The 24774-nt window shown below is 42.2% G+C and overlaps 1 protein-coding gene across 4 annotated transcripts in view; it reads right to left on the bottom strand.

The window, feature by feature from the left end:
* The window catches only part of FGF13 (fibroblast growth factor 13), a 300336-nt gene that overhangs the window by 47517 nt on the left and 228045 nt on the right, over positions 1-24774 (bottom strand). For 3 of the 4 annotated variants that reach the window (XM_083159475.1, XM_083159478.1, XM_083159476.1), the window contains 2 exons: positions 5640-5750; positions 2261-2364 (listed from right to left, as the gene is read on the bottom strand). In XM_083159475.1, the coding sequence (XP_083015601.1) occupies positions 2261-2364; positions 5640-5750 (215 nt within the window). Of the gene's footprint in view, positions 1-2260; positions 2365-5639; positions 5751-7035; positions 8100-24774 lie in introns of those variants that run through there. The other variant, XM_083159477.1, reaches the window with a different exon arrangement.

The following is a 24774-nucleotide window of genomic DNA, read 5'->3' as shown; positions in this document are numbered from 1 at the left end:
GTTGACAGATGATGATGATGATGATGAAACGCATCAGGAAACACTAGACTAACAGATATTTTCAACCTTAATTACTATGTTACTATGTTACTTTTAACCTTGGAAACTGGACTCTCTTGGATGGATTCCCACATTGAACCAGCTCCTCTGTAATCTTCACCATTGATCGAGAGCTATTTTGCATTTGGTATACAATTTGGGACAACACCACCTGCTCACTCTGGGTCTGCCCCTTAGCTTGGATTGTGAAGCTGTCCAAAAAAACCGGGACTCAATTAACATCCCCAGGGCAGAAAACCCACTCAGGTTTATGGATACCCACACCTTCCGATTTCCAGATCTAATGGACTAATCTGAGAACCGGCATTATCTCTACCTAGGGAGCAACATAGGAACAAGCGGGACTCCACCATAAGTACAACTGTTTTCCATTGTCCTTTTTTAAACTTGTCTACTTCTTATTTAAGTGCATTATTATCTTTTATTCTTTGGATTATGTAGCAATTTATTTGCTATTCTTCACAACATCAATAATGATGTATTAATAAATAGTTTTTAATTGTAATACCCAATTGATCATTTTTAGTAAGCGCTTCACTTATACTTTTTCTTTCAAAATATGGGGCTATCTTGTAAGTCAAGCGAGGCTCGCGGGCCAGAAGCCAATCAGAGCGGCTGCCAGTATGCGAGCTCTGATTGGATCCCAGGCGGTGCCACATTTTAAATGGTCGTTGGTGTCCATAGGTGAAAAGAAAAGCCTGCACTCTGGGAGCAATATGCTTCAGCGAGGGCAGCTCAGCGGAGGAAGTCGAGGGTGTGGTGGGTGAAATGAGTGGCCTGGGCCCTTCCCTCTCTGTCAGAGAGCCTGGGCCCAGGACAGCTGTTCCCACAGTACCCCCTTAATGGTGGCCCTGTGTGCAGGATGTAAGATATCTCTGAAATCTGCTGTGGTTAATTTGTTTTCGTACACAAAAGCATTATCCATGGGTTTCTATGCAGGGTGTTAATATCTGAGATGTCCCATATTCTGGAAATAATTGCACTGCTCCAATAGCTAAAGACATCTTTACAACCATGGCAACCTATAGAATATCGCTCCCTGGTGATGTCCACTCGCATATACACAGACAGAACATGAGTAGTAGCTGTGTTGGGGTACAAGGAATGTACAATCATTGGCTAAAACGTGTAATTATTTTCCATAACACATTCATTGCAAAAAATTCTAAATAGATAAACCAGTTGTTTGGCCTGTAACTCGCTAGGTCCCCCTGGTGGTGACACCTGATGTAGTAATTCTAACGTCTTCACACCAAAGGCATGCGGTGAAGGAAAAAGGGTATGTGGTTTCTCGGGTGAGTCTCATGGCCTCATGGGCCGAACCCACATTTTATCACTTCTGGCGGTAGCAAAGATGAAGGCAACCCCACAGAAAAGTATGATTCGGGGTTGGCTCCTACACAGTGACAGGAGCCAGTTGCTACATGTAATGTTATATTACATGCTGCATCTGGCTCCTGTCACTGAAGAAGAGTCGGCACTTGGTGTCACCCCTCAGTGATGTAGACATTTACAAAAAGGAGCAAAGGTAGAGCGCTTTGCTGTAACTATATGAGATGATTCATCCAAAAATGGATAAGTGGACTACCCTCTGGCGCATTAGCCGATCTAGTCTCAACAACTGATGAAGAGACACCCCTCCCCAAAAACAGACATGCTCAACAAAAACAGATGGAAACACACCTGTGCTTTTAACATACGTTACTTCCCTTCTGATGTATGATATTCAAACTTGCTCCTCAAAGAAATGTAGATGTTGGTTGATTCCTCTCTTTCCACCCGTGTCAAACATGGAAGTAACGTTGTATGTTAAAAAGCGCTGGTGTGTCTCCATCTGTTTTTGTTGAGCGAGATGATTCATTCATATTCCCTCCTACACACTTGTTAGATTCTACAGCAACGGAACAATCAATGCCTCACTTAATAAACTACCCCTCTACACATTCCAACTAATATACAGCAGACAAATGCACTTCTCTACAGCAAAGTATTATTTCACTTAAGAATCAGTTCAAACCTTTAGACAAGCAGCATTATTTTAATCCGGTACTAGAACCAGGCTGCATTGTACTGCAAGCATAAGCAAGTCCTTACAGCTCTCTCTAAATAACAAGGTATTTTCAATGTTATGTGCGTATTAGGTATATATTTATTATCACAGTTCTTAATAAATACATTCCATAAAGAAACAAGTACTTACTGAGGTGTACAAGTAACCTTCACTGTTCATTGCCATGTATAGTTTCGTTTGAACACCTTGAATTGCCACCACTCGTAAGCCAACTGGTATGAGGTTAAACAAAGCTGAAATAAATACAAATACAAATAAACTGAGCATGTTTATATCTGTATATTAAATGCTTAAGTATTCTCAAACGCTGCCACCAGCTTCTTAATATAGCCTCTTAAAGGCATCAAGTAGCACTAAGTGGGTCACTATTTCATGGCGGCTGTAATTTATCACCATACATGATGTACGTCTTTCATTAATGTAAATTCCTACTGCTAGATGAATTAAACAGTTATAATCTAGAAGAGGCCAAGAGGTACAATTATATAATAATAATAATAATAATAATAATAATAATAATAATAATAATAATACTAGTACAAAAAAAACCACAGCAACAGATATTTGCTACTATTGGACTTTCCTTTGATTAATCATTAGCCACTTCTTGCTAATAAATGTTCATTCAAATTAAAACTTGACAGTAAATGACTCATCATTTCATTTTTCAAATCAAAACATTTACTCTAGCTGCTCCCTTTAGAATCCAAGTAGTACATCATGTTGTTCTAAAGTCATTTTTTATACCGTTCCCTAGTTATTATGCTTCTTGAATAGTTGCAAAGTTTTTCTTATTTAACTGCATTTTTAGGTGTTTCACAGGGAAAAATTAACATAAGACTGCTTATATTGTTTACATGTGCAAGCATTGTTTTTTTAACATTTGTTGTAGATTTATTTCAGCATGAGGTCACGCTAGAGTTTTACATACATGCGACTGTGTTCATTTCGGCATATTTCAGTAATTAAAACCTATGATCTTTTCTCCAGTGCAAAAATATTTCTTACCTGTAACATCCCGTTGTCATTGCGCAATGCTCCTTTTGGACCTTACACAGAACTCTATCACACTCCCTCCCCCGAAATACAAAATAACTATTTTTAATTATTTTAGTTAATTGGTTTAAGGTGTTTATATTTTACACTTTTTATATTATATAAATAATAGAATTTGAATTAAATAATAATAATAATAATAATGGACTTTAAATTAATAATAATAATAATAAAACAATAAATATATATCATTTTGAAAGCTGTAGCAATCTCTGAGTGCAGATTGCTAAAATAAATAAAATCTTTACAGAATAATGTGAAGGGAGACTTTAAAGTTATCTACTAATGATGTTCTACACAGTTAATTACTTGGGTTCAACCAATTTGAAAAAGGTTAGCGGTGATGAAAAAGTAATTTCTATGAATTATCAAAACTTAAGCATGGCATGACTAAAGGTAATGTTCTAACAAAGGGCTAGTAGCCACTTAATGGTGCCACTATTCCTTTTTTGGGAATGTCTGTGGCGGTACACACAAGGTGGACAGTTCGGAGTTGGATCAGCATGAATTTGTGCTGTGTAAATATGTGAGCCGTGGTAAATGCACCGTACTGCTTGTGCAAATCACTTGCACCAGTACTTTGAGCTGCCTGCATTTCAAGAGATACAAGATCAGGTGCGTTCATGTTCAAGTGCAGTGCAGTAAGGACACACACATGCCTGTAAGCATGTCCCTTGGAAATGCGTCCTATTTAGGTAATACATAGGTATCTCTGACATACATTCATTACCAATCATAACTTCTCCAGAGAGCGCAGTATTCGAGTAGATGTTGATGATGATGACTTAATATAGTATATGCATATGTATGCTAGGAGTAGGTTTGCATATGTCTTGAAATGCTTTTGCTGAGCCTCAATATACAGCATAAGTGTAAAAATACAGTAATTGTGCAAATCCATATTTTCATGGACATATAAATCTAAACCCTGAATGCAGTTTCCTCATAACATCACAATTATAATTATTATTATTAGTAATAATAATATTTAGTAATATAGCATCTACATACTGTATTATGCAGAACATTGCATGCATAGGCATTTATATACATGTGTTGCAAACATTCCTGTTCTGTTCTATAATAAGGAGGATATTCAATTAGCTTTGATAATTTACTGCAGGTAATTAAAACACCTCCCCCTGCTCCAGGGATATTTAATTACCCCCGATGCCAGCATTCATTAGGGATTTTTTTCTGTGTGCCTCATGGGGCAGGCGATAAAAAATCCCTCATAACGAAACATATATTTTTACAAAAATAAGTAAGTCTGAGAGCTTATCCTGGTTAATATATGTTCTCACGAGAAAACAGTTTAACTTTCATGCAAAAAAAAGTGGTGTACAATTGAATAGCCAAGAAAATGCAAATCTACCCTGATTACAGGTGATAAAAAATCCCTCATAACGAACCATATATTTTTACAAAAATAACTAAGTCTGGGAGCTTATCCTGGATAATATATGTTCTCACGAGAAAACAGTTTAACTTTCATGTAAGAAAAGTGGTGAACAATTGAATAGCCCAGAAAATGCAATTCTACCCTGATTTTTTGGCATGAAAATTTAGCATGAAAAGTTAAATATCCTCGTAACCCTCTAATTTCCTGGGGGAACATATTAGAGGCAACATTATAGGATATGTAACATGTGATATTAGAGATTATATGGTCTTTTTTCATGAATATATACACATCACAGCACATGAACAAGACTCTATATGCGCCGAATCCCAAGGACAGAATTTGGGCGCCTGGAAAATTAAGCTCTCTGCGTAAAGCAACATTGAAAAATCAAAAAGCAGATATTAAAAAAGTTTCACTGATAAAAGAAATACATAAGGGCAGCTTTTGCTTTGATGACTAAATGCTTTCACACTCCAACATCTGCTTTTCTTATCTGCTTTTAGGTGTCTAAAAATAACAATTATCACACATTCTTTGAGAATGGAAGTTTCCAGAAGACCTGATAAAACTATTCTGTCTGCGTGTGTGTTGCCCAATCTACTCTTCCATAATAGGGAGGCGTTGAGATGGTTAGTGCGTGATTAACCTGCAACCTGCCGTATGAAAAGGCTCCATTGGTGTATGTTGACTCATGTGGAAAGGTGAGGGGTTAAATGAGTAACTGGGTAAAACTGGAGTGGGGACTGGTCTATTACTGGCAGGGTGTGTGGGTGAATATACTGTATGTTTCTTTGATGAAACGTATAATACAATCTAGAGGATATCTCTAGATCTCCATGGAGATAACATTTCACTCTGCTAGTTCTCAATAACCTCGTCCCTCTGCTCAGTTTGTCTTTGTAATATTTGCATCAATAGTATAATGCACTTTATTGCCTGTCTAGTTGCGATCTGCACTACCAACCCTCCCCTGCTTTCAGAGAGCTTTGTACGTGGTCACTATGGTGCGGAGGGTAAGAGAAAAGAAACAGGTCAACAACTACTTACTGTAACTGCTTTCCTCTTCCTTTGTCCCATCAATTGTGCCATCTGCTTGGAGCTGCAAGTGGTAACCTTGCCGGCTATAGAGCTTAGTAACTATACCTTTGAGTTGAGGTTCTATAAGTAAACAGACAACACAAAGTGGATTAGAACCACATCTTCCACATTACAGAAATCAACAAACTTCTAATTCAGTTCGGAACCATCACATCAATCACTGTGATTTCTTTTCAGAAACATGAGGTGTTATAAATGCATATTACCTATTTCTGTATCATAAGTTAAAAAAAAATATATACACATAATGTTTTTTTTTTTTTCTACTCTAAATTTTTATTTTAAGACGGGTGCATTTTGTAGTAGGCTGCATAAAACCACATGCAGAATGATTTTATGTGTGCAATGTGTCCATGCATTCACTGAGAGGGAGAGAAAAACATGAAGGATAAACAGCAAGAGGGAAATCCCATTTCTGCGTAACAAGCCGCTGCTCAGAGGGAACTGTGAATGGGAAATAATATGTTTACAGCAAGGGGGATGCCTGGTGATTATCCTCACACAAATTATTACAGATACCAGTCTGTGCAGCCTCAGCCGTTCATACTGCATAGAAAGGACCTGATGAGTTCCACAATCCTAACAAGATTACCATCACCTTCAATGATGCCTGGACTATAATTTGCTGTCATTTCAACAATGTTTGAGTGCATATTTGTAAGTGAATGTGACGAATGTCCATAATAATACTGATAGACACATTTCTGGTTTATATTGGTAGAAATACAACAGGCAATATATATATATATATATATATATATATATATATATATATATATATATATATATACTGTATACAAACTCACACACACACACACACATACCTACATTAATACACACATACAGTACACACATACATACATACATACATACATACATACTAACAGATTGGATCAGTAGCTTTGCCAAACCATGTCACCTATAAATTAAGAATACTTTATAGAAGACATTTCATTGGTAAAAACTGCACAGAGAACAGTTCTGCAATTGTTCCCTAATTAGGGAACATCATGAAGAGGTTTAGAACACTGAGGACTTACAATATGTTCCAATCACTATCTTAAAATACAGATTATTTTCTAAAGACACATAAGATGACACATTGCTCCCATTTCCTTCCAATCACATCCAGGAGACTATGCCCTGAACATCGACTTATTACCATTTGTCTTGCCTTTAATATTAGGTCTAATTATTTAGTGATCCACTTTAGTTAATCAAACAGGTAATTTACTAATGCATTATACAATAAAGTGGAATGGCTGAAACACGTAACCTATGCGATACATGATGAAGCGTGACTGATGCATAAAGGTTGTCGTTAGACCATAAGAAGCTTTCTAACCTGGTCGTCGTCTTCGCCTCTTTTTGGAGCTGAACAGTTTGACCCGAGAGAAGACATTGAGTTTATTTTTCTCACAGTTCCCTTTGCTTTTGCTGGGGCTGCTAACACATTTACATGCATTGGATTTTTCCCTCTCCCGAGCTTGTCTTTTCTGCCTAATAAGGGAGCTGGCGATAGCGGCAGCCATAACTAATGTTTACCAAACAACAACAAAAATTTGGTCGGTCTGTTCAGGCATAAAGTACAGCGATCGCCGCTAGATCAGTTATGACGACGATTTTTTTTCCTTGAGACCAAGAAACTTCGCAACTGTACTATCGATCTTTGTATAATCAGTAGTGGAGTTCCTCTTGAAGAATGATCAAATAATTCCGATCCACCAGTAAAAATATACCCTGACTCGCTTCCTCCCCCTGTAAATAGTGACAACTTTTTCAGTCCCTCAGACTTATAACCATTAGCCTCTGCCCCAGATCTTATAGTTCTTCTTCTTCTTCTTCTTCTTCTTTATTTATTTGGCGGAAATTTTGTCCAGAGTTTTAAATCATGAATATTGACCAACGATGCAGTATGGGCTTGACCTCGATAAGACAATGGTCTGTTCTTTCCACGTCCATTCTGGCATCACAGATACAGCTCACGTCTGCTTTTTCCAGCTGATGCATCTTCCCCTAGACACACTAGTTACATTCGAGATAAAAATGAGCCTTTTCTGTATTCCAAGAAAGCTGTGTACAATGCAGCAGAAGCAGCCTCAGTCTTCAAGCACAGAGCCACTTGTAACTGTGTGTGTGTGTGTGAGAGAGAGAGTGTGAGAGAGAGAGAGAGAGAGAGAGAGAGATGCAGATGGTCTGATCCCCTCCTTTTTCAATGAAATACAGAATCGCTCTGACCAATCTCCTATTCTATGTCATGTGCAAACATCTGGTTACTTTTACTGAGCGTAACAAAGGCATTTACAGCTCAGTGGTTCCATTTGTTGATTAAAGTCATGTATAAATTTACATTGCAGGCTCTCCTATCTCTGCAGAGGCATGACATGTCAGGTTAGGATGAGCAGTGCCTTGATGAAGGTAACCTGCTCTCATGAGCCACCTCCCGGGGAGAGAAAGATAATTTGAATTAATTGGCAAATGACTCTTTCATTGCCAGGGCATATTAAAGATGCAAAGTGAGTAACTGGATTTGGAGAAGAAGATAATCCATAATGATCATTGCTGAGGGCTCTGGATTGGCTGTTAGATGAAGTATCCTGATTGGTCTGTGGAATTATCCTGCCTAGTTCTTCCTCAAAAGAGAATGTTAACTATCCTTCCTTTTAATCCAGTTAAATTCTGCCTGAGACTCTATAGACATCTCTATACAAGGTACTTTGCTCATAAGATCGAAAGTATCATTCATGCTAAGGGTTCTATGTAGTAATAATCATAGTGCTGCCAAAATTATTATTACATTTTGCAGGGTGGATATTTACATTTTTAATGAAGACATCCCAACTATGTACTAAGTAAAACCCACAGGGACAGTGGTAGCAATAACCGTTCATTTAGAGTCTTTTTTCCTGGCATTTTGGATTTTTTCACAAGAATGCGCACAGAGAGGGTCAATCAGGTGCAGCTGCACCTGCACCCATCATAGCAAAGTACCAACTCTGTTTGGAGACATGGAGGCACATCGCTGCTGGTTATGGGGTGGGATGAGGACATGGATCTCCATCGTATGACAAAGAGTTCCTAGCTTGAGCACCGGCCAATGGTGGGTGCTTCGATACGATACTGCATCCTATAACTTTTCTTGCATTATTACTGCAGCAGGAGGCATCTGCATGTAATAGACTACACCTGCTGCATTACCATACAGTGCTATCGCTGCTGCTTCCAACTCTCTCTGCACATGTTACATCTGCCCCACCAGCAGTGCACATGGTGTTGTCCATTTTTTAGACTCTGCCCTGCGATCAGGTCTGCACCGAAAATCAGCTACAGTATCATAAACACTGTGACCCAAGTCATTTTGGCTGACTAAACACCTCTTATATATATCAGTGCATGCACCTGGCGGCACTTCAGCTTCACAAACCAGGACTTCCTTCCCAAAGAAAGAGTGGGGCTCTGGGAATCAGCACCTCTTTAAGACAGCATTGATTCCTGCAGGCAAACTACATCCCAGCAACACAATGCCCCACTGGGCTGCTCGCAGAGGCGATTTTCAATTGCAAGGTGTATGGATCGTGGGTGCGGCATATGCATGTTGCTGGGAGATCCGGAGACACCTGTTAAATTCACACTTATGCTATGTACAGCAATATATCTATTGTGCCCCCGAGGTTAGGAAGGACCTTCTCAATATGATTTCACTGTGTGAATATGTAATAAGCAAAGTGATGAATGTTTTTTGTACAGCAGGTATCTAGAATGTATTACCCAAACAGTCCAGTACAGTATGTGTAATTTCACTGCATTCAGCTTTGACATTTGCGCCAATGATCCCATAGGATTGCATGGTGCGAACGGAGCCGCAGTGTGACACACTAAGGGGGGTATTCAATCCCAGGTCATGACTGTCATTCTGTCCTGACAGCCGTGACTCTGGCCCATTTTTATTTTGCTCGACAGCATATGACCAGGTGGGATTCCCCACCTATCGATCAGCGAAAAGGGGGCGTGTCCGCGTAAAAGGCCGTGGATTGTCCAGACTCCATGATTCCGACAATTCATGGCTGTTATTGGCAAAACGGGCCCAACAGCTTTTAAAGTCGAGCCCATTCTGTTTATCTGCCTCTACAATGCTGTCGGAAAAGACAGTATTGAATAGGTGCTGCCCCAATTTCCCCCATCAAAAATAGCAGCAGGGATAGAATACCCCCCTTAGTCAGGCACGTTTGCTGAAATTTGGATGCTAATGCACGCTGCATAGCAACAACAGGACACTTTAATATATGGTTATTGACCATTGTTTGACCATAAAATTATACCATTAACATGAGGATGTTGGACAGTATATAATAGCCAAAGGCTAGATCATAAATGACAACGTAGGATCTGATGACTTCAGTATCCACTAGTGGGATACCAGTATGATATAAGGCTGATTCAGACCCGATCGCTGGGTACAAATTCACAGCCTGAGTGATTGCCAATAGCCTGTGCACGAGTGCAATACACTGTGCACATGCACAAGGTTCCTGTAAGAACAAAGCCAGTACTGGAGAGCCAGCGCTGGCTGTTTTCAAGAAGGTTGACTGCCGTAGGCTTTTTGTGGGCGGCAACAGGCCGTTGAGAGAGAGAGGGCCGCTGAAGTCAGCTGTTTCTATGTGGTGGGAATCGACTCTGGCTGGCCGGTGTTTACCTGACTGCTGGGCTCCGAAGATTCACAGCCCAGCAATCACATCTAAATCAGGTAAAAAAAAAAAAAAACATTTTGCAAATGTTCTCTTTTTGCTATACAATGATGCATGTGCTCTTGGCTACCTTAGCGTACATGGATTAAACAGTGATAAAATGCTCATGTTGGCAGCTTCTCTTACATCACAATGATAAATATTAAATGTTAACTTTCCAAATAGCACTCATTATCAATTTAGCCATGAAAAGCAATATAATTTAGTGTCTAAGGCGGCAGAAGGTAATCTCATGATTTAACACTTGCCATTTCAAAACAATTGTGGTGTTTGAACTAACAGCAACTATCACGTACAAAGATTTAATCATCAAAATGTCAATCCTACTGTACCTTGAACACAGCATAGGTGCCAATTCTGTGGGTGCTCAAGGGCCCGAGCACCCACGGAAATTGATGAGCACCCACGGGCCCGAGTCCCGCTGCTGGTCCGCCATATTAACTTGCTAATTTGCGGCTGCAGCACCCACATTGCCGGACCCGCTACCTGGGAAACAGTATGCCGGGAAGAGTGTATTCTGTCCACAGAGTACCTGCACTGTGGGGACATTTATGTACCTGCACTGTGGGGGCATTTATGTACCTACACTGTGGGGGCATTTATGTACCTGCACTGTGGAGGCATTTATGTACCTGCACTGTGGGGGCATTTATGTACCTGCACTGTGGGGGCATTTATGTATGTGAAACTGTTGCCATAATTTGAATATGGGAGACAACTGTGCTCCGTAATATAAATTGGTAACATTTTGTGGCCACACCCCTTTCCCATGAAGCCACTCCTATTTTTGGCTTGAGCACCCACCAGCAAAAACATAAATCGGCACCTATGGAACACAGTAGATATGTACATGTCACTAGTAAATTATAACTTTCTATTTATTAATGCTATACTCTTAGGGCCTTATTCTAGTTCACTCTCTGACAAAATCCTTCTTAGATGGACAAAATCATGTGCACTGCAGGGGGGCAGATGTAAAATGTGCAGAGAGAATTAGATTTGGGTGAGTTATTTTGTTTCTGTGCAGGGTAAATACTGACTGCTTTATTTTTACACTGCAATATAGATCTCACTTTGAAGTAAAACCCCACCCAAATATAAATCTCTCTGCACATGTTACATCTGCCCCACCTGCAGTGCACATGGTTTTGTCCATCTAAGAAGGATTTTGTTAGAAAGAGTGAACTAGAATAAGGCCCTTAATGAGAAATAATAGCAGTTTAAAGGTATGATAAGTGCTCTGTGCTGTGAAGTGCAGTATATTATTGGCCATGAGAGGGGGACTTCCTGGGACTGAAATCCCAGGCCCAGTTAGAGAGGAGGCCCACACTGGCTCCTAGACAATGGCATAACTACCTTGTGTGCAGGGAGTGTTCCTGCTATGGGGCCCGAGTTGCTTTGAGAGCTCACTAGAGAAACATAGAATTTGACGGCAGATAAGAACTCCGCTTTAGGGAGACAGGCAGGGTTGGGGGGGATCGAGAGGCGGGGACTGGTGGGGAGCTCCGTTGTAAGAAGATGTGCGCACTTCCCCTTCCGGCGGCTGACGGGGGCTGGTGGTTAGCGACCCGACTGCCAGACCCAGCTGGATAGGGAGCACTACATCTGTATATTATATCATATATCACTTCCTATTCTGATTCGATGCATATCAGATTGGATCTGGAGATTGTCATGGCTACCACAAGGCTACATCATATCCTGGGGCAGTAAATGGCATTGCATCAGATTCATCATATGCAAAAGAACCGCATACAATGTATCATATGCAATCTTAGCCAATAGGGAGCCTGGTTGCTTCCAGGTTGGGAGTTGGTGAGGTATCGCCTGCAAGGCTACATGTGATACTTTGTGCTAGTTATTTTGCTGAACATAAGAACCCCTTGGTCCATGTGGTCTGCCCCTTTTATTTATCCTTTAGGTAACCTCAACCCTCTTCATTGGTATGCCCAGAGGCTGAGTGGCACTGTAGGTGCAGGCTCCCCCCGGAAGATTTTCGGCCATACCACTGACATGTAGGTATGCACAAGTGGTGCACCATCTGAGCAGCCAATGGAGTAACAGCATCAGGGGACTAGCAGCAGCCCCTGCATTGTTGAGTAGTACACCTGGGGCAGATAAACCTGCCCTGGGAGGTTTTCTATGCTCCACAAAACCCCACCACTGAAGGGGTTAATCCATAGTTCTTAGTAAGGATATTCATATGCCTATACCTGTCTTCAAACAGCCTCTACAACCTCTGAAGGGAGGCTAGTACACTTATCCACTAACCTTCCAGTGAAGTAATTTCCCCGAACCTCTTCCGCTCCAGTCACAGTGCATGTCCTTGTGTTCTAATACGTATCTTCATTTGAAGAATGTTTCCCTCATAGACTTTGTTAAAACCATTGGTATATTTGAAAGTTTCTATCATGTCCCCCCTTTCCTATATCTGCTTCCAATAATACTTTAAGACATTTTAGTCTTTCTGGGTAAAATCTGTGTGTAGGTCAAGTACCATTTTAGTTGTTTTTCTTTGTATGTTCTCTAATGTATTTATATCTTCTGGAGATATGGCCTCAAGAACTGGACCCAGTATTACAGCTTAGGCCGTACCCATGACCTATACAGTTGCATTATTATTTCCTTTTTCCTGCTACTGATTCCTCTCCCTATGCAACCAAGCATCTGACTTTCCTTCCTCATTGCTTTGTTAAATTGCTTACCTGCCTTTAAGGCACTTGAAATAGCTAATCCTAAATCCCTTCCCTCCTCAGTAGTTTCCATTATAGTACGCTTGATAATATATTTAGCCATGCTGTTTGGGATCCTGTAAGTTTTTTTTATATTAGATACTGTATTCCACAACTCTTTCAATACTTAATAATGCCAACTACTGATGTAAAGCTCAGTACACATGATATGATGTCAGCCCAACATTGGTAGCAACGGGACCTGGCATCAGAAAGTGCATACATACTGTACTTGCGGATACGGGTAGTGATGGAGCAGCATGGCCCTTGCTCATGACATTCTCCATTAGCCCTACATGGAGGATGTTGCTTATGTCCCATGGAAGCACGCATCATCAGCAACATTGGGAGTTCACATTAGATGACGTTCTTGGTACAGATGGAGTGCCTCTCAGCCAGTGCTGGGAATCGCTAGATTCCTTTAGCTGGTGGAGAGATGCTCCCTCTGACGGGGACGAGCAAGCGTCTCACACGCACATGCGCCCTCATTCAACACGGCAGTGGGGAGCACTTTCCCTGTCAGTCTTCACTTCAGGGAGACAGGCAGGGAGCTGGGGGCAACTGGGAGGGGCAGCGAGGGAGCAGCAGTGGGTAGCAGAGGGCTCCATCATAATGGGGCGCAAGTGCAACTCGTGCGCACGCGCCCCCTTCCGGTGGATGGTGGTGGCTGGTGGACGGCAATTCTATCTCCGACGGGGCTGCTCCATCTGTATGTTGATCAAAACTGTCAGATTGGTGACATGGAGTGAATAGCTTTTATTTTTGCATCTACTTATGTGCAGTGGTGCAACATTCACTCATTTCTAGTCCCCTTAAATTGAACCTGGTTAAATAACTCTATTAATGGTGCTACCCGCACATATTTAAGCTCTCTCCTTCTATAGTGAATTCTAAGCAAAAATAATTATATAGATGATCTGTTATTGCTTTGTCTCCCTCCACCAAACTAACTCTCTGTTTTAGTATTCCTCCATTTAATCTTCTCCTTTCGCCTATATAGGTAAAAAAAAATGTTTTGTCCCCATTATCTTCTCAGATTCTGCCATTGCACACACCAGATTCATTTCTAAAGCCCCATACACGTTAGCCAATATATTATATGAGCAATGTTGGCAGTGTTTGCCTCTAAACTTCCAGGCAAACGATATTTAGTGTAGACACTGAGGGGGAAATTTACTAAAGGAAATTTTTAAAAAATAGGTGTATTTGTATCCAGAAATACACTTATTTTTGACATTTCCTATCCCGAAAATACGGCAATTCGTATTCGTATTCATAGCACATCAATACGAATACGAATTGCCGTATTTTCGGGATAGTAAATGTCAAAAATGAGTGTATTTCTGGATACAAATACACATATTTTTTTACAAATTTCCTTTAGTAAATTTCCCCCTGAATGATAACGGTAAACAATAGCATGCAGTGATGTCACTTGGACTCGTTAAACATTGGGGCCATTGGATATATAGCCAAAATTGACCTGCATGTTCAGCAGATGGGAGGGTTGTTATCAATGCATGAGATACATTGGTATACATCGCATGCGGTCTTTTCACATGTGATCCTGCCATCTGGGTAGGTCCCGGGGGGGCTTGCAGGTGATTGGATGGCCATACTCTGCTACGATACATTGCAGTAGAGTATGGCCACCTTAACCCTTTTGCATTTAGTATAGCGCCTCCACACTAAATCTTATGTATCGGATACTGTAAAATTGTCAGTTGATATATTTCATAGAATTCATCAATTCACACTTTCTTGGAAATCAAGATAATTTTATTTTGTAAATGATACAGCTAAAATATTGAGTATCCACTTAGAGATATTGATTTTAAGACCTTGGCTCAAGCAGTTGATTAGAATTTTAGATATTATACTGTTTGGCTCTGGCTTCTCATGACACAGCAATATCAAAATAGTAGCACTTACAGTATTTAACTGGTTAATATGGTAAGAGTACTGGGTTATTAACTTATAAAGAGGCCATTTCCATTTCCTGTCATGGCAGAAATGCCACATTGTGCTATATCGATTAAATATGATTGATTACCTTCCTATAGAGTGCAGATACCTGGTGTGACTCGACAAGTTATTGTAGATATTTATTTAAGTAAACACTGAGGAGCAAAATGTGCACCGCCTTCTACAGCTACAGTATGTATGCATAAATAGGAGTTTGCTTTTATAGAGAGTGCGTAATAGTAACACGTATATCTGATGTCACCACATGCACATAACAACACTGTAGATTGTATTGTCAGCGAAGTGTAATCTCTAGTCTCATTAAGGGGGAGTTGTATCCAGGGCCTCCGACAGGGGGGTGCCCACAGTGGCACGGCTCACCCCCCTGCACCCGCATCCTGCCTCCGGGCCTCCCCCACCCGGCAGGCACAATAGCAGCCTGCAGAGCGCCGAGCCTAGGACACAGGACACAGAGGGGCTCGGAGCTCTGCAGGCTGCACTGTGCAGTGTGCACTCCGGACTGTGAAGGAGGGAGACGGCGATGCCGCCGCTGCTGCTGGATGCTGGTAAGTAATGGGGGCAGGGTGCGCGTGGGTGCGGGCGGGGGTGGCGCTGTGCTGCTGGGGGCCAAGACTGAAGGTCAGTCCCGGGCCCCATTTCTAGCGGCGGGCCTGGATGTATCTTATTGCATAAAACATGTGAAGATCTCCTACTCTGTTCTCCCGCATACCAGATTCCCAAGTTTATGAGCCCCGTGGTTTAAAATGTGCCTATGATTTTTTTTATTTTCTTTATACAGAATTGCGCATGTGCAGGTATAGAGTCTCGGAAATGTTGTGCACGTGCCGGTAGGGACTCATGGAAATGTTGTGCACGTGCAGGTAGGAAGTTAGGAAAAGGTTGTGCATGAGCAGGAAGGGAGTCAGGAAAAGATGTTACAGGTAGGGGTTCAGGGAAAGGTTGTGCTTGTGTAGTTAGGGAGATAGAAAGGTTGTACATGTGGAGGCAGGGGTCAGAGAAAGGTTTTGAATTTACATGTAGGGGTCAGGGAAAGGTTGTGCATGTGCAGTTAAGGAGTCAGACAATAGTTGTGCATGTGTAGGTCCGGAGTCAGGGAAGAGTTGCACATGTGCAGTTAGTGGGTCAGGGACAGGTTGTGCATATGCAGGTAGGGAGTCAGGGAAGGGTTGTACGTATGCAGGTAGGGAGTCAGGGAAAGGTTGTACGTGTGCAGGTAGGGAGTCAGGGAAAGGTTGTAAGTGTGCAGGTAGGGAGCCATGGAAAGGTTGTACGTGAGCCGGTAGGGAGTCAGGGAAAGGTTGTACATGTGCATTTAGGGAGTCAGGGAAAGGTTGTACGTGTGCTGGTAGGGAGTCAGGGAAAGGTTGTACGTGTGCAGGTACGGAGTCAGGGAAGGGTTGTACGTGTGCAGGTAGGGAGTCAGGGAAAGGTTGTACGTGTGCCGGTAGGGAGTCAGGGAAAGGTTGTACATGTGCAGTTAGGGAGTCAGGGAAAGGTTGTACATGTGCATTTAGGGAGTCAGGGAAAGGTTGTATGTGTGCAGGTAGGGAGTCAGGGAAAGGTTGTACGTGTGCAGGTAGGGAATCAGGGAAAGGTTGTACGTGTGCAGGTAGGGAGTCAGGGAAGGGTTGTACGTGTGCAGGTAGGGAGTCAGGGAAAGGTTGTACGTGTGCCGGTAGGGAGTCAGGGAAAGGTTGTACATGTGCAGTTAGGGAGTCAGGGAAAGGTTGTACATGTGCAGGTAGGGAGTCAGGGAAAGGTTGTACGTGTGCAGGTAGGGAGTCATGGAAAGGTTGTACATGTGCAGGTAGGGAGTCAGGGAAAGGTTTTACATGTGCAGTTAGGGAGTCAGGGAAAAGTTGTACTTGTGCAGGTAGGGAGTCAGGGAAAGGTTGTACTTGTGCAGGTAGGGAGTCAGGGAAAGGTTATACTTGTGCAGGTAGGGAGTCAGGGAAAGGTTGTACTTGTGCAGGTAGGGAGTCAGGGAAAGGTTGTACGTGTGCAGTTAGGGAGTCAGGGAAAGGTTGTACATGTGCAGTTAGGGAGTCAGGGAAAGGTTGTACTTGTGCAGGTAGGGAGTCAGGGAAAGGTTGCACTTGTGCAGGTAGGGAGTCAGGCAGTGGCGTAAGTTCGTCCCAGTTGCCCGGAGGCAATATAAATATTGATGCCTTCCCCCCCTCCCCAACACACACACCACCTTATATAAATATATGTATGCATGTTATGGATATTATGTTTTGAATAGTGTGTGACATCTATGGTCCTGCTAGGAGGAGGAGTCACCCACAGAAGCGATATCAACGGCTTTCAATTAACTGATTCAAACTCACAGGGGAGGAGAGGTGCCCCCTTGGGAGCAGGAGCCCGGCGGCAGATGACTCCATTGCCTCCCAGAGTTCTGCCTCTGGAGTCAGGGAAAGGTTGCACTTGTGCAGGTAGGGAGTCAGGGAAAGGTTGTACTTGTGCTGGTAGGGAGTCAGGGAAAGGTTGCACTTGTGCAGGTAGGGAGTCAGGGAAAGGTTGTACGTGTGCAGTTAGGGAGTCAGGGAAAGGTTGTACATGTGCAGGTAGCGAGTCAGGAAAAGGTTGTACGTGTGCAGTTAGGGAGTCAGGGAAAGGTTGTACATGTGCAGGTAGCGAGTCAGGAAAAGGTTGTACGTGTGCAGTTAGGGGGTCAGGCAACATGTGCAGTTAGGGAGTCAGGGAGTTGTGCATGTGAAAGTAAACACAACAGTTTGTTAGTTTGCATTGCATACTGCACACTATTTTTTTGCATTGCCTATGCCCAGAATGTAAACACATGCCAAAGCACACAAGCTTCTTCCACACAGAAATCCTTAAAACTGGAATGGGAGAAAGGAGTGGGAAAGGGTGCATTTATAAAACTACATCACATGCTGACCTAGTTAGTTCTCATGGTAGTTCTCATGTTCACCATAATTGATAACCATAAAAGAAGCACTATTAAAACAACCATTTTTGCCAAAGTACAATAATGGTACAGTCACAAAAGCATTTGATGATCAGAAAAAACTACGTACTTATCAGACCACATTTACAAGAGAGACAAAGGTCTACTTTCGGACACAGTAAAATTCAGTAACATAATAAAGTAGGCTTTTCAAAAAACATTGTAATATCCTTCCAAAGACTAAACCCTAATAAAAGGTACTACCCTGTAAACTGTGCCATGGTAAGCAAAGTTCATTTTTTGGGGCGAATGCGTACTGGTTGCTAAAAAAAAAAATGTGAATCAAAGGGTTTGGAGCAGTTTTTCACAAAAACTGTCCCATAATCCCTTTAATAGGGCAGCACGGATGGTGCAATGGTTAGAATTACTGTCATACAGCACTGAGGTCATGTGTTCGATCCGCATTGGGCCTAACTGTGTGGAGTTTGTATATTCTTCCCGTGCTGGTGTGGGTTTACTTCAGGTACTCTGGTATCCTTCTACAATCCAAAGATATACTGATAGGTTAATTTGCTCCCTGCAAAAATTAACCTTAGAATGTCTGTTTGTGCATGTACATGAGGTAGGAAATATCGATTGTAAACTCCACTGGGGCAGGGACTGATGTGGACGTACAAATATTATCTGCAAAGCGCTGCGTAATATGTGTGCGCTATATAAGAAACTGTTAATAAATAAATAAATAATGCATCTAAGTGATACTAATGTAATGGGTACTTGTGTAGTTTCACGGTGCCAGCATGGCGCCGTGCGTCTGAGTCCCCTTGCGGGGCTCGCTTCGCTCGCCCCCGCTACGGGCTCGGTGGCTCGCTATGCTCGCCACGCTATTTAAAATCAACTCCATGCCAACATGGATAGTGGGGGTATGAACTATCCATGTTGGCATGGAGTTAAGTTACTTTTTTAACATAGTTTGTGGCGAGCGTAGAACCCGGAAGTAGCACGTGAAACTACACAAGTACCATGTAATGTGTACAGTGTGGGAACTGAAAACACCCTTTTTACATTATTTTAGTAAAAATTATTTTAATAAATTGTCCCCTTATTCTCTCTCCATTTTATCTCTCTTCAAGCTTTGATCATTTCTCCTACTGTGACATGTGTATCTTAAAATGTGTATAGCTCCACATGTGGGGGAAAACTCATTAAGTTTCTTTGGTCTTTTTAGTAATTTACATATTTTTACCATCAACTTTGCCTAAGCTCCTGGTTTCATTTAATGAATAGAAAATAACTGAAATTTAAGTCTAAAAGTAAGCACTACATCAAAACAACATAACAGCATTTTGTAACCAAACATACTGTAGATGCTTTAAAGAAAAATGTACATGTGTAGGTTTCCTGCAGTTGTTGCAATTTCCTCTTACATTCCAGAAACATACTGGTTGGTTAGTTGGACTTACAAATTAACCGCTCTTGCCTATTATAAATCTCTGTTCTCTGGGAGAAGCCCAGAGAGGAGGCGCTGACTGTGACTGCTGTGCATAAGTAAGTCCCACCCTCAAAATACTGTAATTAGTCAGTCTGTGTGTAGGGGTGTGGCTAAATTGCATGACTTTCCATATTCAGCTCCACCCACTCCATTTAGCTATGCGAGTCCCTGTTAATCTCCTTATCCCACACACTTCACCAGGAAGCAGGTGGGATGCTGGAGGAGAGCCTATTCTCCGTGGGGGCAGGGGACTGCCCTAAAAATTGGGAGCCTCCCGACACAACCGGGAGAATAGGCAACTATGAAACTGATGTGTGTCTGTGTTGTGAATAAAGATTCTCTGTGGAGCTCTGCATAATATGTTAGTCCCACATAAAGAGAACTTTTAAATAAATAAAGTTGGTACTTGTGCATTTTCACGGTGCAACTGCCTGCAGATTGCATGCATGCGATTTTCATGCAATGCGATTTAGCAATGCAATTTGGTGTCATCCCGACCTGTTCCTACCCCCAATATCCACGTTGGCGTGGAGTTGGTTTTATAAAATATGGCGAGCGCAGTGAGCCACCAAACCCAAAGCATGGCGAACGCAGGGTGCCCCCTTGTGGGGACACGGAATACATGTCAAGTAATCCACGTCCCCTCGCGGGGATCGCTGCAGTCAACATGCTTTGGGCTGATTTTCCGCTGTGCACTTTATAAAGTCAACTCCACGCCGACTTGGATAGTGGGAGTATGAACAGGTCAGAAGGATGCGTACTGTGTCCCCTCGCCACGCTTCGGGCTGACGTGGATAGTGGGGGTGTGCTAAATCGCATTACATGCATCTGATTTGCAGTTGGGAATGCTCCAGAGCATTTTGTTCTGATTTTGAATATTCAAGAGTTGGACAAACAATTAACTCCAGGTGCTACCAATCTCTGAGGCCATTTCTGGGTGACCAGATACGGTCTACGAAATCAGATGAAGAATTGCAATTTACTGTAGCTAGAGACTGATAAAGGAACAGCTGATTATGTGACACTAAGACAAATGACAGCATGCTACTGAGTATTGTAAAGACCTTTGACCATCCAGAGCCCAGCCAGTGGATTTCTACTAAGAAGAGTGTTAAGCAGAGGCACATTGTTTAGAGACGGCATCTGGAATCCCCAGTGTCATTTCTCCAGGATCTAATCAGCAATGCTGCGTGAGAGTATATAGTGGACTGGAAGCTGATGTCAGGCTGTTGATAATATAATTAATTATCTGTTTGAGAATAGACAACATAACAAGAACTCTTCCTTTTAATGCAGACTTGAGCAATCTGTTACAATCCGGGAACTGCCATGTTTTCACTTGGCAGACATGTAAATAACACACTGCGTATATTGTCCACACGTTCAGCCGCTGAAGCCATAAAATAAACGTGTATCCAACAATATCCTTTCATGTCTCCGGTGTGCCTTGAGCTGTACAGTAAGTAAATGATGATATGCACAATTCACTACAGTTACTCTTAGGGAAGGTATTGTACAGTTTATCCTTGGATGTTACTCTCCTGCGGACACCTGACAATGAGAATGTTTAATGCCAGCAAAGTGAAGTGATTCCTATTCTGCTCTTCTTCACATCATCAAAACAGTAACAGGATGAAAACAAATCTTGCGGAGTGTAAGTAGGTCACAGAGGATAAGCCGTAGTAGCGATCTTTGTGTTAGCTGTTCATATAATTACAACAAAACACAGATACTAGCTGCACCGCATCTGCGGAAATACCCACAATGCACTTACTGTATTTCAATAGTAAAATATTTTAAATGTAATGAGACCAATGTAATATAAAAATCCAAGGTAAATTTCCTTTTCAATGTCAATTCCCTCTACGTAGCTTCTGTTTGTATTACAGAAAAGGATACATACTGCACAAATAACCCCTATCCTTCAAGTAAATGTTTTCTATATACTCTCTGTTGTAAAGTATATAAATAACTCCTGTCTAGAAGCTGTTAAAATCATTTGGGGCCATACTTGCCTACTGTTGAAAACTAGTTTCAGGGAGATTATAGTTGGTAATAGAATTTTGCAAAGATCCCCATTAGAGGGATGTGTGTCATGCTCCTCCCAAAGGGCATGTCTAGTTCCATATATGGAGAGATTGTGAAAAGAGATTGTGAACGTGGCGCATAGAAGCGTGGGTGTGTACTGCTACATCTGAGAGGAATCTTTTAAAATGACTTATATACACATGTAGATGAGCCCCAAAGCAGTTAGTAAGAGCTACTATACTTGGTAAAGTGCTGGGAAATGGTGCTGATGATTCAATGTAAATGTATCTTTCTCTCATTCCTTTTTTCCCCAAAAATGTAACAGTGTAATGTTGGCCAGGTGACATGAGGGAGATTGCTAGACTAATGAGGGAGAGAGGGAGCATCCTGCAGAATGCAGGAGGGTAGGGAAATATGGGGGTTATTTTGGTTCACTCCTTCTGGCAAATTCCTTCTTAAATGGACAAAACCATGTGCACTGCAGGGGGGAGCAGATGTAAAATGTGCAGAGGGAATTAGATTTGGATGAGTTATTTTGTTTCTGTGCAGGGAAAATACTGATCGCTTTATTTTTACACGGCAATATAGTAAAACCCCACCCAAATCTAACTCTCTGCACAAGTAACATCTACTCCACCTGCAGTGCACATGGTTTTGTCCATTTGAGAAGGAATTTGCCAGAAGGAGTGAACCAGAATAACCCCCTAAGCTTAGTGAGACTGTCTATGGCTGCCCAATGTCACATGCTACCTTGCCAACGTCTTGCCATGAGGGTTGAGACTAGAATCATCAAAAGTTACTCCTTTCATTACTGAGTAACATTCAAAAAATGATAGTGTTTGGAACAGCAGACCCCAGGAATATCATCAGATATACACTGTTATATGCTTTATCCATTACATGTGTAGGTACTCTTTACCTAGGACGGCGCCCATCGCGGGCATCGCGTCCATCGTATGCACTAAAGTAATGGGTGCGACGCGACCGACGCGATGCCCGCGATTTCCCATAGGGATCAATGTTAAATTTTTCAATGGACACGATTTTTCAGTTCAATGCCTCAATGCCCGCGATTTAGCCATAGGAAACAATGTTAAATAGGCCACAGAGCCCAAATAGGCACCCTTAGCAGTGAAATGTCCCCCAAAATTTTTACCGACCCCCCTACGATCCACGCGAACCCGAAGCGTGGCGAGCGTAGCGAGCCCGCGAGGGGTGGCGGTACGCGTCCTCCGACCTTTTCATAACCCCACTATCCACGTCGGCGTGGAGTTGAGAATAGAATAGTGTGGCGAGCGCAGCGAGCCACCGAGCCCGAAGCGTGGCGAGCTCACGCGGATACCTGTGAAGCCCGCGTAGGGCCGCGTTTACCTGTGAAGGTATCCGCGTCCCCTCGCCACACTTCGGGCTCGGTGGCTCGCTGCACTCGCCACACTATTCTATTCTCAACTCCACGCCGACGTGGATAGTGGGGGTATGAAAAGGTCGGAGGACGCGTACCGCCGCCGCTTGCCACGCTTCGGGTTCGCGTGGATCGTGGGGGGTCGTTAAAAATTGTGGGGGACATTTCACTGATAAGGGTGGCTATTTGGGCTCTGTGGCCCATTTAACATTGTTTCCTATGGAAAAATCGCGGGCATTGAGGCATTGAACTGAAAAATCGTGTCCATTGAAAAATTTAACATTGATCCCTATGGGAAATCGCGGGCATCGCGTCGGTCGTGTCGCGCCCGTTACTGTAGTGCATGCGATGCCCGCGATTTTTTACACCCGATGACCGCGATGGACATCGTGGGCGCCGTGCTAGGTAAAGAGTACCCATGTGTAAGTATTCAGAATAAATAGAATGTCCCACGTGTAGATACAGCCTTTACTACACGCTAAGTATTAAGGACATACGAAGTAAACACAACATCTATAATGGTTCTTAACCTTGAAGATTTTCCTTCTTCAGCTTTTATTCTCTACCGTGTGATGCAATGCCCCATTCTTCTCAGTTTCGTCCTTTATGCAGCTAGGGTATCTAGGGTGTCATCTTCCCACTGTATCATACTATTGTGTTTGTCCACATAATCTACAAGATACCATCCTGGATACATCATTGTGATCTATAAACGCACACTTTATTAAATTTACCCCCTGTTCTCCTTCCCAGGTCATCTACAATTTCCCCTATGGCATTGTGTGGTCTTTTAATGTGTGCCCAAAACGCAGTTTACACCATTGGCCTACTCTTCAGGATTTTGTTTCTAACAATATTTTTACTTATGATATTACCATCCCCTCGCAACACCATGCCACAATTTATAGTTATATTGGTGAGGGGGCAAGGCTGAAATGACCCGATTCAAATGCAGTATTGTCATATTGGCTTCGCCCCTTCCCACTGACCTTTTATAATATCATGCTTGCTTTCTTCCGTCATGGGGGTTTCTGGGCACTCGGAAATCCCCCCAGTGTGTGCTGCTGTCTTTCAGCCTGTACCAGGTATCTATAAATTCAGGATCCTTGTGTGGTACACTATAACTTCACTAGGACTTGTATGTAGCAAATAGTTATAGAAAAGGTAGGGGTTAGGCAAATAAACACCTTACAGTGAATGTGACTGCAGTGGGTGTCCAGACACAAAAAAAGTATAGTAAGGGGATGTTCTGAGCATGTAGTCTCATGGTGTAAGTGCAAATGTTGAAAACAAACCCATTTTTAAAAAAAAAAGAAAGCAGGAGCTGTGCCTAACGAGATACTTTACACATTAGTGAATGCTCGCATTTCAGGAACAAACAGGGATTTATTTATGTACTTTTTGGAAAGCATACACATATTTATTTAATTAAGTGTTGAAATGAAAAAATAAATAAATAAATAAAGAATATATTTGTGTCCGCTTTGCAGAGCAATTCAGATGCTCCCTTGGTAACTTATTAGCTGCACAGTCTGGCCTTTAATTTCAATAAAAGTCCTTTGCATGGTGTGATTTGACTCCACGCCTCCAGTCACAATCCTGTCTCATCTCAGCCAGGTATAAGAAAGGACCATAGTCACAGTGAAGGGGAGGGAGTTGCAGCTTGCAGGTGTGACTCGCTCAGATCAGGTAGCAGAGATGCAACTTTTTAAAAAATATATACAAATTGCAACTGACTGAAGAAGCCCCTCAGTATCCAGCCTCCTGAGACAAAGGTTAGCTATCATC

Source organism: Crinia signifera, chromosome 9 (genome assembly GCF_055691185.1).
Source record: "Crinia signifera chromosome 9, ASM5569118v1, whole genome shotgun sequence".
Lineage (NCBI taxonomy): Eukaryota > Metazoa > Chordata > Amphibia > Anura > Myobatrachidae > Crinia > Crinia signifera.
This window is presented reverse-complemented; position numbering and strand designations above follow the sequence as displayed.